Raw genomic sequence first — 18,287 nt, forward strand, 5'->3', positions numbered from 1 at the left:
GAGGGTACTTAACCCCTGGAACAACTTTACCCAGGGCAGCAGTGGGTTCTCCAACACTGGCCATCTTTAAATCGAGCCTGACTGTTTCCCTAAAGGATGTGCTCCAGTTCACACAGGCAGCCCTATGGAGGAGGTCAGACTAGCGGGGGTGAGTACAGTCTCTTGTGACCATGGAATCTGTGCCCCCCCCCCCCCCCCCGTGAGCAGCCTGGCCCCACTTTACCCCCAACCATTACAGAAGCCACAAGGAGGAGGCATGCACGCCGTTCGTAAAAAAAGCAACAATTTATTTCTGATATACTCATTATCAAAACAGGAAAAGACCTCGTGTGTCCGCCAGACCCCTCAGTGCCGGGACACGCTAATGCCGCGTTCTGTACAGAGACCTTCAAAGGCCAGAAGAACCTTATTTCAGTCCAGCTGAATATTGAGAACCGTCATTGGTTCGAAGAGGCCAAGTGCTTCCAGGACAGTCACAATCACACAAGAACAAGCTTATTTATGAAAAAATAGATCTCTATATACATTATATACCCTCTGTTTATGTTACATAAATTAGAAGCAGGAGGAGAGCATCTCATGGGGAAAGGGGATGTTATCACACTGAGGGGATGGGATTTGGGGGGCATGGAGGCGAACACCCCAGGAACAAGGAGGGAGGTTCTGCCTGATGCCCCGGCTACTGTCACGGTCCCTCCGGAGCCGTCTGAAATTCACAGTTCTCTCCGACTCCCCTTGGGCCAGTGCTGCTTGAAATTCTCTGCTTGGGCCATTCACAGAGCAGCAGGCTACTCATGCCAGCACACAGCCCGCGTGGCTGGCAGCAGACCCACGGCAGGCAGCACGGAGAGGGCATGCTTGGCAAAGACACAGCGTTCAGTGCCCGTTCTCTTCATTCCATCTATCGCATGGGGCGGCCAGTGCCTCTGTAGCTGGCACACCGGTGCATCCCACTTCCTGGACCATGGCTGACTGCAGCAGTAGCCAGGGCCCCCTGCTCTGCTCGCACGTTTGAAGTCCCCCAAATTCGATCATGAAGAATGGAGCATGTCCCTTCCACTCTTCCAGGCTTTGGGGACAGCCAGAGTCACTGTAATTCCACTTGGAAAGAAGAGTCCAGCAATGCAACAACAGAAATAATGGTTTACAATAACCTACTTGAGCCAAAATATCAGCTGTAGTTAGCTAGGTGCCGGCGGGTAACCAGCACATACACTTGTGCCCCTAGGAAGGGGCTGGAGGCTAACACACTGCCCAGGCCAGCAGCTTTGGGTTCCAACGTGTGACAAAAACTCTTGTCTAGGGAGCATGGTTCAGTGCATTATGCCTTGGGTCTCACCCCTGGGCCAGACAGGCAGAGCCCGAGTCCTCGTAGGGCTCCCCCGGCTCCTTACTTTCGGTTCAATACTTCCTCCTCCTTCCAGCCGCTGGAGTTCTTCCCAAACTTGTAGACCAGCCGCCTCCCGTCGACCCGCTCCAGGATTTCCCGCTTGTAGTAGTACCTGGAAGGGAAGGAGGGGACATCAGCACCGGATGCAAGGCAGCCAAGTGAGCCAGTGTGGAGGCCATCTGGGAAGGGAAGAGCCTGAGGCCGGGGGCGCTGGGGGACGGAGGCTGGGAGAGGAGCTGTCAGGGCAGGGTAGGGCAGCAGAGGAGGCAAAGCACGGAGCTTTGGGTGGAGGTAGGCCCTTGAGCCTTGGAGACAGGCTGGGGCTCCACTGCCCTGCAGCTCTTGGGCGGGATGGGGGAATCCCCTGACACCCACCTCATGGCCCGGCTCAGCTTCTCGTAGGTCATGCTGCTGTTCTTCTTCTTCTGCCCCCAGAGCTGAGCCACCGCCTCGGAGCGGAGGAACTTGAAGACGCCCTCGCGTCGGTCCTCCCACTTCATCAGCCCCTCGTTCAGCTCGGGGTGGAGCAGGATGTCCCGGATAAACTCCCACAGGTGAGTCCCTCTCGGGGCTGGAACAGAGAGAGGAGGGATGGTCCAGTTCAATGGGGGGCTCTGCAGAGCCGGGACCCCAGCAGGCTGGAGGAGGCTCTGCGGATAGTGCTGCCCAGAGCTGGGAGCTCCATGGTAACAGCGGCAGCTCCCTGCACCCTGGGAACAAATCAGCCCCCCACTCCGTGGGTACAGACGGTCCAATAGGCAGCAGAGCCTGTGTTGTTCCTCCACATGGGAGCTCACTTGGGGGGCTGCAGCCCAGACAGGCTAGGCAGCTGTGACCCACTGAGGCACCTGGGCCCCAGCCCCCAGGGGAGAATCTGTGGGTGGTGCAGTTACACAGATCCGCTGGCCCCACGCCGGCCCCCGTACAGGTGAGGCAGGGGTCACAGCAGCTCAGGAGGCAACAGCAGCGCTGTAACAGCCACTGAGCAATAGTCCATGGCACTGGCTGCGCCATGGGTCGGAGGCCCAGTCCATCTCCCCCACGGCCCCAGCCTCGTGGTGGCACTCCCTGGCTCCCGGCCCACCTACTGGGGCCGTGTACTGGGACCAGGGATTGGCCCTTAGGAATTACCGGACCATCAGCAACCAATCGGAAAGCACTGGGGGCTCCCAGTTAGTCACTATGGCCCCGATTCCCTTGAAATCAATGGCAGTTAGGCGCCCAAACACCTTTGAGGATCAGTGCCTAAAGGCTGCACCGTGCAAGGTGCTGGCCCTCAACGTACTATGGGCTATGAACCTCCATCCTTCCTCCCACCTCCCCTCCCCAAACGCGGCTGAGACAACAGTCCTGGTCAATTCCAGGGCTGGCCATTAACTTCAGCCCCCGGACAAGCCAGGGCATAGCAACCCTAGCCCACAGGAGTCCCACTGGCCTCTTACGTACAGTGCTTGCTCTTCTTGGTCTCCAGGCAGTCTCTGTTCTCCTTGCTGAATTTCCGGGGCCTGCCTCTTTTCCGCTTCCCATGCTTGATGTCCTCTTTGTCATAGTCGGCAAAGCCATCTGGGCAGGAGGAGGTGGGACACGTTACTGGGCCTGTCTGGGTTTTATAGTGGGCCCACCCTGCCCCGTGGGGTCTGAGCAGCCTCAGCTCCTGGCTCCTCCTTCTTTAGAAATACAAGGGGGGATGCCCATTGTAGTTCCCTAGGGACAGGTCCCCTCTGCAGGCTCAGGGAACTGCCAGTCTGCCTGACCTAACCAGCGGGTCCCTATTTAGCCATCCAGCGACAGGGCCCCTTCCCCCATCTCCTAAACCTCGGGTTCCCCAGTATGCCCTGGGGAGAAGGCCTGGACACTAGTTCGAATGGTCGCTATGGACTGCATCGTGCCCTGTTACGCTGAACATAGCACAGACACGCAGTCAAAGAAGCTCCCCATGCCAGGGGGTTTCTGACCGCTGCCTGCGGGAGCGAGGTGCACCTTGGCCAAGTCCCCAACCCCCATCCCAGCCCGCGGTGCTGCTGGCATCCATCCCATTGCCCATCTCTTCCCAGGTCGCCACGGCACCAAGGTTCTGCCAGCAGCTGCTGAGGCAGAGGATCTCAAAGGCAGATCACATCCCCTCCCTGTGCACAAAGCAGGGGCAGATGGAGGAGCCCATGCAAAACCTAGAGCCAAAGCCAAGGTGACTTCCTGTCCAGGTTCCATTTCGTCCAGCCCACTGGAGTGCGGGAGATCTGGATAAAAGTTTCTGGGTTTGACCCATCCTGCCTGGATACCATGGCAATGAGTGCCTGGGAAGTTTCCGTGACAGAAAGCTAAGGCAGGCCATCTTTAGCAGAGGTCAGTTCTCACAGCCTCCTCCCCAGCCCAGGGGACCCAACCAAGCTCTCTCCAGGGGCAAGGGGCCTTTCCTTTCCCTCTCTGACCCGGGTTTTGTTCCAGCCTCGCCCAGCCACAAACTCATCTCTGTCCCGGCCAGTCAGGAAGGAGGCAACTCACCATCAGAGGAGAACAACTTCACTTCTGTCGGGTCGGGATCTATGTCACTTCCACCGGAGTCTTGGGAGTTGGGGCTGTGGGACATCCCGGTCCCTGGGGGGGAAAAGCAGATAGGTTGGATTTCCCATTATTCCCCTCCAGAAACACTTCCAATCAGCAGAAAGCAGTTCTTCCAGCCAGACACACCAAACGCTCCCCAGCAGGTGGTCTGCCCTGGTATGGGTTTTTGGGGAACTCTCGCACGAAACAGGGTAGGGTCTCCAACTGTGTCCCCACCCCAGAGAACCACCCATGAGATGCGAGCAGACGCAGGGCCATCCAGGACTGATGGGAGAGCCCGAGCCCACGCCCGCACCATGGCCAAGGATGCCCCGACACTGAGTGTGAGCAACAAGGGCTTTACCTGAGACAGAGATGTCAGAGCTGCCTGGAGACAGAGCACCGGAAACGTAGCTGAAGTCTGCCTGGTAGAAAGGGTTTGTGGATTTCATCTCCTCCAGGGATTCCTTCGTGCACAAGTTTCCCAGCTCTAGAAAGAGTGGAGGAGAGGGCAGGAAAGGGTGAGCCCCGTCCAGGTAACGGACATGCACATGGCAGGGGCCTCGAGGGACAAGGTGTGGCCAGGGTGCTTCTCTTACCGGAGTCCTGGAAGATCTCTTGGGAAGACATGTCCTCTTTCTCTAGCAGGTCAATGATCCAGGTCAGCTCATCCGAGACTGAGACTGCGGGAGGGGGGCGGATAGGAATTAATTGTATTTGACCAGTATGAAGGGCAAAGGCACCTCCCCATGCTCTTCCTGTGGGCCCCTTCATGGGTTCCAGCTGTTCCCCCAACTTTTCTGGTGCAAGCCCTGCTACGCTCCCCAATATGCCACCCAAACCTCCCTTCTAACCGGAGTCTCGGGATAGGAATAGGCCTTGCCCCAGGTTATAGGGCAGCAGTGACAGGGGACATGCCAATCTGGAAGCTCCAGGGAGGTGCCCGTCCCCAGCTCTGGCTGGCTAGGCAGGGCTGGTTCGCTGTGGGCCCTGCTGATGTGGGGCAGAGGAAGATCTGTGCTGGGGCACTGGCACTCACCGATCTCATGGAGGCGGGTGTAGAGCTCGTCCCCAAGCGGCCCGAAAATGAGCCGCAGCTGCTCCTGCGTGCAGTGGCAGAGTGTGTAGCCGTCCATGTTGCAGCAGGAGAAGTTGATGGCGCTGGCGTCGTACTTGTTCTTCTCAACGTGGTAGCCGATCCACTCCAGCACCTGTGCCTTGCTCCAGAAGTACGGGAGCTCACCAAACCACGCCGGCTTCTCTGCTGGGGAGAAAGGAGCAGGGCTCAGGGGAGCTGCTCACCCGATGGGGCACCCGGCATTGGCTGGCTGGGCGGGGCTCTCAATGAGCCCATGTCACAAGGGGCGGGGTTGGCTCTCCTGGGCACAGAGAGTCAGATGGGCGTGGGGGTTATCTTGCTTAGTCATAGTTGTACACCTGTCTCCTGCTCCTTTATCTCGGATCCTGCCTGACGGCAGGGCCCGAGGGAATGGCCGATGGCAGCTCTCAGCTCACAGCCCAGTCGTTCCCCAAAGGGCACTGCAGCCCTGCCAGAGGGCATGAGGGACCCCACCACACACCAATCCCAACCACCAGAGAGTGATCTTCCCCTTCCGCTAGCCCCAGCTGGCCGATGGCCCATCCGACCCAATCCCCTGTCTCTGGCAGCAGACTAAACCCTGATGCTGCCGAGGAAGGATGCTGAACTCCCCACCTGCTCCCACAGCCCCCCATAATGCACCTGGGCAATGGGGTACACAAACTATAACGATAACACTTTGAACCTTTAAAACATCTTCCGTCCAGCCTCCCAAGGGACCCACACGTTAATAGGATAAGCCTGGCAGGCACTGCTCTAGGAGAGCTATTGAAAGTAGCATTTAGAGAAGGAAACTGAGGCACAGAGAGGGACAGGGACTTCCCCAGGTCACCCAGTAGCAGAGGTGGGAAGAGAACCCAGGTCTCCTAAAGCCCAGTCCTGTGTGCTAACTACTAGGCAACTCTGTCTGCCTTCTAGTCCAGGGGCGGGATTCCATCTGGTGATTAGCTTATGCCCTGACTCATTGTCACTGCAGGTCTCATGCCCAGCTCTGCCCCGTGGCACGCAGGCTCCGGCCCCACCTGTGGTCTCCGCAGGCAACGCGAGGTTGTCCTCCTTCCCCAGGTGGGCCAGCAGTTCCATGGGGGGCTGAGCCTCCTCCGGCTGGTACATGGCGCTGATGTAGTTAGAGAAGATGTTGCTGATCTCGCAGGATCCCGCCATAAAGCTCTCTGCCAAGAGATTGCATCTGTCAGCATGACTCCAGGCAGCGCTGCCTGCGGGATACAGACCTTCCCGAGCCGGCACCTGAACCCTGGGCTGGGTACAGCCTGGGAGCACGGAGCCCGCCCCAGCCCCGCGGAGGGGACGGGGTTACAGCGAGCAGTCTGTGCATCTCCACGGTTCCCTAGAGCAGCACCCCGATTGCCCCTTCTGGGGCCTCAGGCCCAGGGTCCTCTGCGATCCGGGACAGCCGAGATCAGAGCCCAGCCTGCAGATTTCTAGCCGGGGTCACCACATCAAAAAAGGTCAAGCCCTCACCGGACCATTATCAAGCACCCTATGTTCCTGGGGCCCATTGCTGACCTTCCACTGTAAAAGGGAACAGAGACAGACTTCTCCTGGGCTGGAGACTGCTTCCCAACCAGCTTAGCGCTTTCAGCAAGCCGCTGATTGAGCACCAGGATGAGAACAAGCAGCTGTCATTGGTTCCAAGGCCTCCTTCCATCCAGGCTGTAAATCTGATAGCACCTGGCCAGGAGGAAGGGGATGCGCAGTGGGGTCAGGGTGGATGGGACTCAGAGTCTCCTGCTTAGCAGGTTAATCATGCTGTCATTTGCAGAGAGCTGCGGGTTTGGCTGCTCCGCCGGGAAAGAGGCCATGTGAAAAATCGGTCGTCATCACTCACCCCATGGCCCCATCTCCCAAAGCACCCCAGCCCCCGTGCAGCCCAGGGGCACCCGGCCAGCCACACTCGCTCCCTCCCACCAGCTCCCCGGAGCCCAGTCCTCGAACCCAGCCTTAAATGAGCCAGAGAAGTGACTGTCCCGACATGGACAGGCCTGCCCGGGCGAGGAAAGCCGGCAAGCAGGAATGCTGACACTCACCTGGCTCAGCCCAGGGCGGCGGAGGTCTGTGCCGGTGCTTTCTACCCCTAGTGCCCAAAGGGCTTGTGGCACGTTTGGCCAACAGGTGGCTGGCGAATAAGGAGCAGCATCCCCCAGCTACCGCAGGGGGCACAAACACCTCCACCCTCGGGGAAAGGTAACAGCACCTTTAAAGCACGGAGTACAAAGGCTTTGATACCTACCACAGTGCCCCCAGCAGCAGCAGTTAATCCACAGGCAGCAAAGGGAGCTTGTAAATACTCCAGGTGCACCACTGGCTTCTAACCACTACTCATCTGTGCCTGAGCCCTTAGCGCCTATCCCTATAGGCGGCCCCTCCCGGGTGTCTCGCCTTATATAGCGTGTCTGCGGTAACATGATCTCACGGCTCTAGGGGAATTCCTAGCCCAAGTATTCAAGCTCCCAGCTCCATCGGATTTGCATAATAGGTGCCACTGGCCCCATGCCAGCGCTTTCTTGCCGGGAAATCAGGGCTGGCCAGTTTAATGATTGTCAAAGCCCTCGCCCGGCCTGTGCCAGCGTCTCACCCCTCTCACCATGTTTTTCTCTTTTTCTAATCTTACGTGTTTGTTTGCTCACAAAAGCAGGTTAATCGGCTGCCTCCTCCCTGCCAGGAATAGCAGCCATGTAAGGGACTGGCATGCCAGCTGGGCCTCTCCCTGCCAGGAGCCCAGCACGGGGTGAAGGGGGCAGCTGGCCAGACAAACCTGTACTCTGGCCCTCACCAATATGCGGCTCCCATTGGCTGAGCTAAGAACCTCAGCAGCAGCTCCGGATCCCCCAAAAGGCTAGAGTTCGGGTTCAGCCCGGCCCTCGTAAGTGACCCCTCTAAAATGGGCACTGCATCGTCTGGAGTGGAACCACGCCGGGCCGTTAGAGGAGGGGCCTGTTCGCCGCTTGGCCAGCCTGATGCAACAACAGCGCCTCCAGAGCCAGGGCAGCGCCACTGGGCGAGACAGGCCCTAAGCCTCCCTCAGCCAGGCCCGGAGCTGGCTGGGTCCTGGGGGGCAGCTGGTTTGACCAGAGAATGGTGTAAATCGGGCGATGGGAAGAGAGGATTTTCCTTATTCTGCTGTTTCCGATGTATGCATGGATTTATTTCTGACCAGCTCCAGCTGGGGTGGGGTCCCTCCTGCCCATTCCCACCCCTCCACTTCCCAGGTGCTGGAGAGGGCTGTTTGTCCCAGCCCTGCCAAAGTCAGTGGCATCTCGCTCACACTCACACACGACCGGGCTGGAGTGGACATGCGGGGGATTCTTTACTGAGGCTGCGGGTCACGGACGGATCCCGTGGTTCTCTCCGGCTCTCCAGCTCCCAGCCTGCACAGCCTGGTGTCACCACACACAGGCTGAATCCTGGCCTGGAAGGGACGGCTGAGTGTGCGACAACACATACGTATACACCCAGATGTGGCACAATGTGCGCACACACACACGCACACACATGCACGCACACACACATGCACACACACGCACACATGCACTCTCACACCGAGCGCTGCACCATTTGTAACCCTGAAAAGTCAACGTTTCCAGGTGGCCCAAGTTTAGCCCCCGCTGTGGCTGTGAACAGCCCACCTAACCGGCCGCTCCAGTCACAGGCGTTTCACACCTCCGCCCAGTGACATCACACCTGGTTACCCCACTTCTGGGAAAGTTGCCATGGCCTCGGTGTTACCTGGGCCTGTGACGCCATCCAAGAGGCAGCAGGTCAAACTGGCTAATGACCCAGCCTCATTTCATTGTTCTTCAGGACAGTCATTAGTGCGTTATGTGTGATGGGGATGCCCCCGGCCTTTTGCTTTCTGGGCACTACACCTTAACGCACGGAGGCTCCCGCTGTGCGCCCCCCACCCCCACGCCTCTCCTGGAGGCTCAGCTGCAGGCTTCGCGCCGTTTGCCTGCATCTGAAAGCGAGACAGTTTTGGTGGCTGAGGAGGCTGACGGCACAATTAGGGTTAGATGTTATCTCTCTTCCATGGCATTTCAACCGCCCCAGCCCCTATGTCATAGACTCATAGAATATCAGGGTTGGAAGGGACCTCAGGAGGGCATCTAGTCCAACCCCCTGCTCAAAGCAGGACCCTCAGTATCCCTCTCTTCCAACTGAGGATCAGCTAACCCAGTAACTAGCTTCTAGACCACCCTTCCTACCCTTTCACCCAAGAGTCCAAAACCAGCTTATAACTCCGCCCCCCCCCCCGAGATCACTCCCCTCTGCCGCTGAAATGCAGCCCCCTCGGCAGCACGGGGTGGGGAGTTGAAATCGCAGGACTTTCTCAAGGCCCTGCTCTCAGGATGCGACCCGGCGGGAAACATGCCCCATTGTACAATCCCTGCACTCCCCTGCCCCAAATCCAACTTGTCCCACAGGTCCGAGCTGGAGAAGCCGCTTTTGTCCCAGCATAGCCTGGAGCCTGCCCAGGAACTGAGCAGCCGCAGAGCTGGGCTGAGCTCCAAAGTTCCCCTGGGGTTGGCTCAGGTAGCAGCAGTGGCCAGATGTGCTGATACTGCCCATGCTGTTATCTCTGTCCCACTCACACCTGTACACCTGCAGGACAACAGGTGCATCTGACACACAAGCCCTGGGCCTCATTGCCCTCTGGTGGGCAAGTCTGGCATAGCGTCCTTTTGGGGGCACCCTCAGCAGCCACCTGGACTTAAAGGGAGTGTGGAAAATGTGCCCCCGGATGAGGCAGCCGAGCACCCCAAGAGGCATTGCCGCTGCAAAGGGCTGTTTGTGCAGGCAGGGGCCGGTTTGCAGAGGCTGCTGACTGTATGTTCGAGCTGGAGGGTACCGATGCCTGTCAGCGGGTTTCGAAATGTGTTTCCAGTCTGCTGTGGAACAACAATGAAAGTTTTCCGAGGAATTGCATCAGGGGAGAGGGGTACGCGGCCAGAGCCGAGGGGTGAGGGCGCTGCTGGGGTAGCCCTGCTCTGGACCTTGCTCTGGAGTTCTAGCTCCAATTGGCCAGTGTGTAATTGAACTTTTAGCCACAGGACTAAGCCCCTCCCTGCACAGTCCCTAGGATGCCTGGTAGGAGCAGGGCCCCTGTTCCCATACCTTTCCCCCGCTCGTGGCTGTTTGCTACAGAAGACCGTTAGGAGGCGCTGGGCCCACGTTTTCAAGCTTTTCCTTGTAACCACGAGGGCTAGAAATGGGACTTTTATTTGAAAAATGCAAGTTGAGTATCTCATGAAATCACAGGACTCCAGGAGCTGGACCTTGAAGGACCCCCCTCCCCCAAATAGCACAAGGCTCATGATACAAAGCAAGGCTGGACTGCTCTCGCTCTCCCCAAACTTGGGGGGTGATAGCTGAGCCCTCCCGGGCAATGTTCCCCAACTCTGCAGCGCAGTGCTGCCTGCAGTCTGTCAGAGCGAGGTCACTGCAGTGCATGATACGCATGCTGACTCACGGCTTTTAGCATAGCTGGGGTTTATTGGTGGAGGGTGGGGGAAGGGGAGGAGCGGGTGAGATGGGGAGTGGGGAGACAGGGGGGTGCCCAGGACAAGCTGATCGATTGGCAGGTTTACTTGGAACATTTCGTGTTCTCACCTAGCCGGGCTGAGCATGGTGCCAACAGGATGGATCCAGCCAAGAGGCTGCTGAGAGCAGCGCTGTGCGTGAGACCTGACCGTGTGTGTATGTGTGTGTGTGAGAGAGAGAGACCTGCTGGGGGGGTGTATGTGTGTGTGTAACCTGGAGGGGTGTATGTGTGACCCAGCAACACAGTTGTGTGTGTTTGTTTGTGTGTGTGTGTGTGACGCAGGAAGGCGGTTGTATATGTGTTTGACCTGATAGGGCAGGTGTGTGCGACCCAGTGGGGCTTGTGTGTGTATGTGTGCGCGCACGAGAGAGAGAGAGAGATGTGGTGGCCTCCGGCACTTTGTCCTCGAGAACGTCCCGCAGTGGCCTGTGCGAGGCTGGTGCTAATTGTTCCCTGGGGCGGCCGGTGAGGGCAGTGGCGTCCCAGCACTGTGCACGCTGCCGGGAAGCCTCGTCCCTGAGCAATGGGCTGTCGCTGGGCCGTGCTGCAAGCCGCCCATCACTCCCACTGCCCGATTGTGGTGAGGGAGTGTCCCAGCCCCTCTCTCCTGGGAGCTCTCTGGGAGAGCAGCTCTCCCGGGCATCCCACCTCCTGCCAGCCAATCGTGCTGTCGGCTCTCGCTCTGGCCGGACCATCTTTCCCGTGTGCCACTCTCGCAGGGCAATACTGGAGCCTGTGCGCGGACCTGGCAGCTGCTCGAAGCAGGACCTGCCAGGCTTTCTAAGGCATGGGTTGGCTCTGCCATCGAGGCTGGCACTCAGGAGGCCTGTGTGACCCCGGCGTGTCCCTCAGTTCACTCAATCCCTTCGCTAAAGTCTTTCCCAAATCCCGCTGAGCTCACCTCCCCCATAACAGCTTGTGGCAGTGAGTTCCACAGGCTAGTAATCAACCCAGATTGGGAGAGAGGAGCCAGACGGTCCGTGAGCTGGAAGTCACAGCACTGTGCAGACATTGCCCGTGGTGGGCACCGGGCTCCTGGGCGTGGGGACAGACTCAGCGGAAAGCACCCTCTCTGCCCACAGCCTTTGGTGTGTCTGAGAAACCAGGCATGCTGAGCAGAGCCTAGGGTGACCAGATGTCCCGATTTTATAGGGACAGTCCCGATTTTTGGGTCTTTTTCTTATATAGGCTCCTATTGCCCCCCACCCCCTGTCCCAATTTTTCACATTTGCTGTCTGGTCACCCTAGCAGAGCCACTCCAGGCTGGGCACACCAGAGGCTGTGCCAGTATCGATGTGGGCGCAGCCACGGGCACGGGAGATGGGAGCATAGGCTACAGAATGTCGCGAGACCAGTCAGCTCAGGATACCGTGGGTGTGTGGGCATCACACCCAGCTCACCGTCTGTCTAATGGCTGGTCCCAGCGACTAGGACAGCCAGCTGCTCACTCAGGCACACCCTGGCACGCTTCTCTCTAGCTTGTGAGGAGAGGCCTGTGTTTCTGGTCCTGAAGGGCCAGGGTTCGAGTCCTGCTAGGGCCTATCTTTGTGCAGAGGTGGTTTGTTACAGATGCTGACTCTAGCTAGTTGGCTGCTGCTAACTTGCTCCAGGCAGGATGGGCCTAGGGAGCATCCCCTGCTGGGCCACTGAATTCAGCACAGACCTGCCAGCTAGGGGATACCTGCTGTGCTGCTCGTGGGCCCAGCTGCACCCAGGGCTGAGTGGGAATTTCCATGCTGGGGAGATCAGCCACACCCCCTCGGCAGAGCCACTGGCTCCCTGGAATGCAGGAGAACCAGCCCCATGCATGCGCCTGCTCACTGCTCCTCCCTAACCAGCCAAGTCGCACGCCCGCGTGGGGAACTGCCCTTGCCCTCCCAAACAACGTCCTGCTGGGAAGAGGGCAGGCTACTGAGGAAATGCACCCAGAATCCGACACCCCAACACATGCGGCCTCTGGTCAGGGGTTCTCAACCCGCAGCCTGCGAGCTGCATGCGGCCCAATTAGCACACAGCTATGGCCCCAGGAGTGTGCTAAAGGCTGCTGGGCCATGTGGCGGCGGCGGGGGGCTGGGGTCGGGGCTGCCACCCAGCCCCATGCGACTGGGTCCAGGGTCCCTGCTGCCTGCCCCCCCGCCAGGGCTCTGCTCCTGGCCCCACTCTGTGGAGGGGTCTCTGGGCGGGAGGCGCTGGGCATAGGGGTCTGTGGGGAGGTTCGGGGGAGGGGGGAGAGGGGAGCGCTGTGGTTCTCAACCTGCAGCCCAGGTATCACATTGTAGGCCACAGCCCACAATGATAAATAGGTTGAGAACCACTGTGTGACTCACCATCCGCTGGTATGAGCCCAGACCAGAGCGTAACTGTCTGAGCAGAGGTTTCAGTGGCCCAGGGTCAGGTGCTGCTGCTGGTCAGGGATTCAGCGCAACACAAGCTGCCCATGGCGGCCACCCCTGCCCTTCACCCTTCCTGATGGTGCTACCCGAGGAAATGTCCTTCTCTGGGTTAATCTAGTGTAGCTCAGAGGGTAGCACCAGGCACCTCCCATCACTAAAGCCCCATCTTTCAGCGGCCCCCTTGGGACGGCATGTCTAGTGCTTAGAGCAGGTGATGGGGTGCCAAGAGGCCTATTTTAGGCAACCTTGGGCAAGTCCTGTCCCTTCTCCGTGACTCAGTTTCCCCATCTGTATCACCTATCTTGCTGTGGCTTGGAAAGCTGCTTAACTCACTGCATGGCACACGCTTTGAGATCCTTGATCGGCCTGCAGTTCCCATCCCCCATTCCCATGGCAGTGCACACCTGAAGGCCTTTCCCAGGAGAGATTTCTGCCTCTGGAGCTGCTCAGCTGGGATTCAGGCTGTTGGCACTGGAAAGGGGCCAGCACAGCCCCCCAGGAGCTCTCCAGCCAACCTGAGCCCATCCCCAGCCCCGGGGCCAGGGATCCCGAGTCCCAGAGATCACAGAGCAAAGGCTAGGTGCTGAAATAACCTTGACACTGAAACTGACAAGGATGGATGCAGAGCCAGACTGCACACCCATCGCACACACGGCTCCCCACAGACATTCCCAGCGTGGAGGTCCAGCGTTGGTGAACCAGGGGCAGCTACTTGGGGACAGGACCTGGACACAGCCCTGCAAGGAGGCAGATCCTGCTGCTGCCCACAGCGCAGCAATGCTGATGGGCCAGGCCGGACGGTGCCCAGGGATGGGGGGTTGGGCGCGCTGTGTACAGATGCTTCTCTGTCATTGTACCGCGCCGGGTGGGGGCGTTCAGCAGGACGGGGCTCAGTGATGAGACAAATGAAGCTTCTCATGCCTGGATCCAAACAAATCTTTGCTCACAGCGAGTGCTGTGTCAGCCACCATCTGCCACGTGGCCCTGCCCCTCACCCCACGCCTCTGCCAGGGTGTCAGGGACAGGCCTGGGGGCACGGGCCAGTGGAGACTCAAAGCAGGGGTCACTTGGCTGCCCCTTGCTAGCCCGATAGGTAGGCTGGTGCTGCTCGCAGCCCTTTCAGCACAGTACCCAGCAGAGCAGGGGCAGCAGTTGATAGGGATACCAGTGCAGCCTGCCCTGTGCTTTTAAAGATGTCCCGGGGCCACCTCTGCTGGCCCTTGCCTTTGCTGCATCCCTGCTATGGCAGAGGTGACTGGAGTAGCTTCTGGCTTTACTTTAGCAAAGCTTTTGATACGGTCTCCCACAGTATTCTTGCCAGCAAGTTAAAGAAGTATGGATTGGATGAATGAACTATAAGGTGGATAGAAAGCTGGCTAGATCGTCAGGCTCAACGGGTACTGATGAATGGCTCCATGTCTAGTTGGCAGCCGGTATCAAGCAGAGTGCCCCAAGGGTCGGTCCTGGGGCCGGTTTTGTTCAATATCTTCATTAATGATCCGGAGGATGGCGTGGACTGCACTCTCAGCAAGTTTGCAGATGACACTAAACTGGGAGGAGTGGTAGAGATGCTGGAGGGTAGGGATAGGATACAGAGGGACCTAGACAAATTAGAGGATTGGGCCAAAAGAAATCTGATGAGGTTCAACAAGGACAAGTGCAGAGTCCTGCACTTAGGACAGAAGAATCCCATGCACTGCTACAGACTAGGGACAGAGTAGCTAAATGGCAGTTCTGCAGAAAAGGACCTAGGGGTTACAGTGGACGAGAAGCTGGATATGAGTCAACAGTGTGCCCTTGTTGCCAAGAAGGCTTACGGGATTTTGGGCTGCATTAGTAGGGGCATTGCCAGCAGATCGAGGGACGTGATCATTCCCCTCTATTTGGCATTGGTGAGGCCTCATCTGGAGTACTGTGTCCAGTTTTGGGTCCCACACTACAAGAAGGATGTGGAAAAATTGGAAAGAGTCCAGTGGAGGGCAACAAAAATGATTAGGGGGCTGGAGCACATGACTTATGAGGAGAGGCTGAGGGACCTGGGATTGTTTAGTCTGCAGACTAGAAGAATGAGGGGGGATTTGATAGCTGCTTTCAACTACCTGAAAGGAGGTTCCAAAGAGGATGGATCTAGACTGTTCTCAATGGTACCAGATGACAGAACAAGGAGTAATGGTCTCAAGTTGCAGTGGGGGAGGTTTAGGTTGGATATTACGAAAAACTTTTTCACTAGAAGGGTGGTGAAGCACTGGAATGGGTTACCTAAGGAGGTGGTGGAATCTCCTTCCTTAGAGGTTTTTAAGGTCAGGCTTGACAAAGCCCTGGCTGGGATGATTTAGTTGGGGTTGGCCCTGCTTTGAGCAGGGGGTTGGACTAGATGACCTCCTGAGGTCCCTTCCAACCCTGATATTCTATGATTCTATGAAACCCCACCTAGGCAGTTGGCTGGGCCAGCAGCCCCCGGGTGCTGATGCAGTCCTGCTAGCTCTCACCAGCCCCTGCTGCAGGAGCTCCTGTCAGAGCACCATGAGCAACATGCTTCAAGCAATTTGGGGTGGAAAGAGGGCACCCCGTCTACACAATGCCCTGTAGCTGAGGGAACGATGCCCTGAGCTACCGACACCCAAGGGAACATCAGCTCTTGTCCCAGCTCTTCTGCAAACTGCTCTGAGCCCTTCACATTAACCAAGGCCATATACTGCTACCCTAGGGGAGGCAACTATCACTCACCTCAGAGCTCGCACAGGATCACACCAGGCAGAGCTTGGGACAGAGCCCAGAGACCTGATCTAAGGCAGCCAAACCTCAGCCACACCACCTTTCAGGAGGAGCATGCCAAACAGCGTGGCTCTCTGGCACCCCCTAGTGACTACAGGAAGTAGAGAGGTTTATGAATCTGCGACTACCTCCATACAGGGCTGTTTAGTTCAATCAAGTCCTTCCAGCTTGCTGGCCGGTGAGCTAGAGCCCAGCCTTGGGCAGAACTCAGCTGGACTCCCCAGCCCAAAGGGGACAGGTTAGATGTTGCTCGTGGCAGTTCTGTCAGGATTAATAGCACTGGACTATGCTGGGGACTAGGAAATCAATGCCAGGGCCCCCAGACACCTCCATTTCCCCTAATAAACCAGCCATCATAACTAACCACCCAGCCCAACCACTCCAGCTCCCCCCACCCCATGGCACCGAAGACACCAGAGTCAGGAGGGGGCAGAGGGGGATTTATGGCAGCTTCTTAGGGTTGCCCCCGGCCAGTTTTTCTACTGCCTTGCTGGTCACCGGATGTAATGTGCTGGGCTTTTCGCTTCGTGCACTCGGCTGCACATGCAGTGATCTTAACTACTGGCTGTGCCCATCGCGGCTGGGAGCCTGTCGCAGCCTGGCTGGCACCCGGGTCCCACTCTGCATACAGGCAGCTTGCCAGCTGCTGAAGCCATGTGGCTCCTCTCGGCACCAGGGACCGGCCAGGAAGCGGGACAGACCCATCAGCTGAGGGGAAGGCTCCCCAGCAGGGAGGATAGGGTAAGGAACAAGGTGGGGAAGGGAGGGGCTCCTGGGAGGGGATGGTAGGGGGCTCCCTCAAGGGCTCAGGCTCCTGGAATGGGGTGGATATAGGCGCTCACAGGTAAGGGGTCAGGCTAATGGTGGGGAGAAAGAGGAGGGTCAGGCTGTGGCAGGGGGTCATAGCCAATGGCTGGTTTCTCTGTGCCTCAGAGGTGGCAACGCTATTGCCCCATGGAACAGTTAGCAAAGCATGGGGCCCTGAGGGCCGAGGCACCGTGCCAAGCCACGGCTCTCTGCCACCATCCTCTCGCTCCACGCAGGCCATAAGCCTGTGAGGAGGGAGAGACTAATAAAAGATCCAGTTGGGGGCTTAGCCCCACCCCAGGGAGAACCACTGACTGCATCTGAACCCACAGGGCTAGGCCCATGACTGAGCAGCACTGGACACATCATGCCAGGCTGTGGGCACCACCTGCTGGCCACACCAGAGCACAGCAATAACCTACACTGCTGTGTGCACCTGGGCACAGGCATGGCGAGCTGGCTGTGCTGGGCCCTGCCTGCACCAGGCTGGCTGGGGAGTGCTGGCAAGGCACGGAGCAGAGGGCACTGGGCAAGGGGAACAGAACTCCCAGCTCTGGTACGGCCAGGCCCAAATGCCCTGGGAGAGCAAAGATGCTGCACACCACAGCTGACCCTGCTCAGAGGCAGGCACTGGGCAGGCTGGCACGCCTTGCTGGTGTCACAGTCCCAGAGCAGGCGCCCCAGCTGCGGGGCGCTCTCCTCCCGTCCCGAGCATCACCGCTGTGCAGGCTGGGCCCCTTCTGCCCAGGCACCTGGTCAGCCTTCCCGGAGCCAGGCGGGGAGGGAGGTTGGAGCCGCTCCTGCGCACGCAGCCTGAGAGCCTTGGGGAAGAGGGGGGCGAACTCCTCCGGTGGCCTTGGAAAAGCTCAGTGAAGAGAAAACAGCTTGGTAGCCAGGTCAGTTTAATAAGCCAGGGCTGCTGAAGTCCCGTCCGTCCCTACCTGATCTCCCCTCAGCTTTGCACCAGGCTCATGAACTGGCCGTGGTGCGGGGGAATATCCCGCTGTATGGGGACTCGCTCGTTTGCTTGGCTGAGCACTGGCAGCTACACCCAGGGCACGGCCCATCGCTGCTGCACAGCCCCTCACTCAATCAGCCACGAAACCGCAAGGCCAAGACTGAGCCTGGCTTCTCTGGGCACGCCAGGCAGCGCGCTGGGCCAGGGATCACAGTAAGAACAAGTCCCGCACTCCCTCGCTGAGTGTTTGCGGGGAAATGTTTCCCTACTGGAGTGTGGCATTGCCAGAAATGGGTGATCCTTCCTTCTAGCTGTACTAATGGTAAACGGGCAGATGGTCTGAATCCGTATCTCCGCACAGCTGAGTCCTGCGTCGTGGTGGATGCTCAGCGCATCCCAGCGTTTCCCCCGCGGTGCTGGGTGCAGGCCTGAAACTGCCCTGACCAGAGCACACCAGCTCCCCTCGGGCCCGTCAGTCTGGGGCTCCTTCCCCTGACGCAAGCGCCTCGAACCTCAGGGCCTGATCACCAGCTGCAATAAAAGGAGCAACTGAGTGACACTGATGGGCTTTGCCAGCCTCTGGCAAATGCAGAGCCGCCCAGGGCAGGGAGGGAAGAGAGGGAACAGCCGATGTCTGCAAGGACACAGCAGAGCCCCCCCCAGAGAAATAACCCTGCTCCCCCATCCCCACACGAAAGGAGGCAAACTGCCCAGCTTTGGCAGAGCTGCTGCCACTTCCCAAATGGGGGCCCTAAGACCTGGGG

The 18,287-nt window shown here is 58.5% G+C and overlaps 1 protein-coding gene across 1 annotated transcript; it reads right to left on the minus strand.

Moving 5' to 3' along the window:
* Positions 1 to 1,253: 1,253 nt before the first annotated feature.
* Positions 1,254 to 6,194, minus strand: ELF3 (E74 like ETS transcription factor 3). Its single transcript, XM_029912134.1, has 8 exons — positions 6,053 to 6,194; positions 4,971 to 5,195; positions 4,531 to 4,614; positions 4,296 to 4,421; positions 3,893 to 3,985; positions 2,837 to 2,953; positions 1,766 to 1,961; positions 1,254 to 1,502 (listed from the first exon to the last, which is right to left on the minus strand). Exons 1-8 carry the CDS (start codon positions 6,192 to 6,194, stop codon positions 1,391 to 1,393), a joined length of 1,095 nt encoding a protein of 364 aa, XP_029767994.1. The 3' UTR covers positions 1,254 to 1,390.
* Between the last annotated feature and the right edge of the window lie 12,093 nt (positions 6,195 to 18,287).

The sequence above is a fragment of the Terrapene carolina genome, unplaced genomic scaffold, assembly GCF_002925995.2.
Source record: "Terrapene carolina triunguis isolate 2854851 unplaced genomic scaffold, T_m_triunguis-2.0 Scaffold191, whole genome shotgun sequence".
Lineage (NCBI taxonomy): Eukaryota > Metazoa > Chordata > Testudines > Emydidae > Terrapene > Terrapene triunguis.

Excerpts from the sequence above, each read along its gene's own strand:
- ELF3 (XM_029912134.1), bottom strand. The coding sequence starts at position 6,194 with ATGGCGGGATCCTGCGAGATCAGCAACATCTTCTCTAACTACATCAGC. Across the intron at positions 5,196-6,052 it reads GTTGCCTGCGGAGACCACAG|CAGAGAAGCCGGCGTGGTTT; the intron begins GTGGGGCCGGAG and ends CTTTCTCCCCAG. Across the intron at positions 4,615-4,970 it reads CACCCGCCTCCATGAGATCG|TCTCAGTCTCGGATGAGCTG; the intron begins GTGAGTGCCAGT and ends CCCCTCCCGCAG.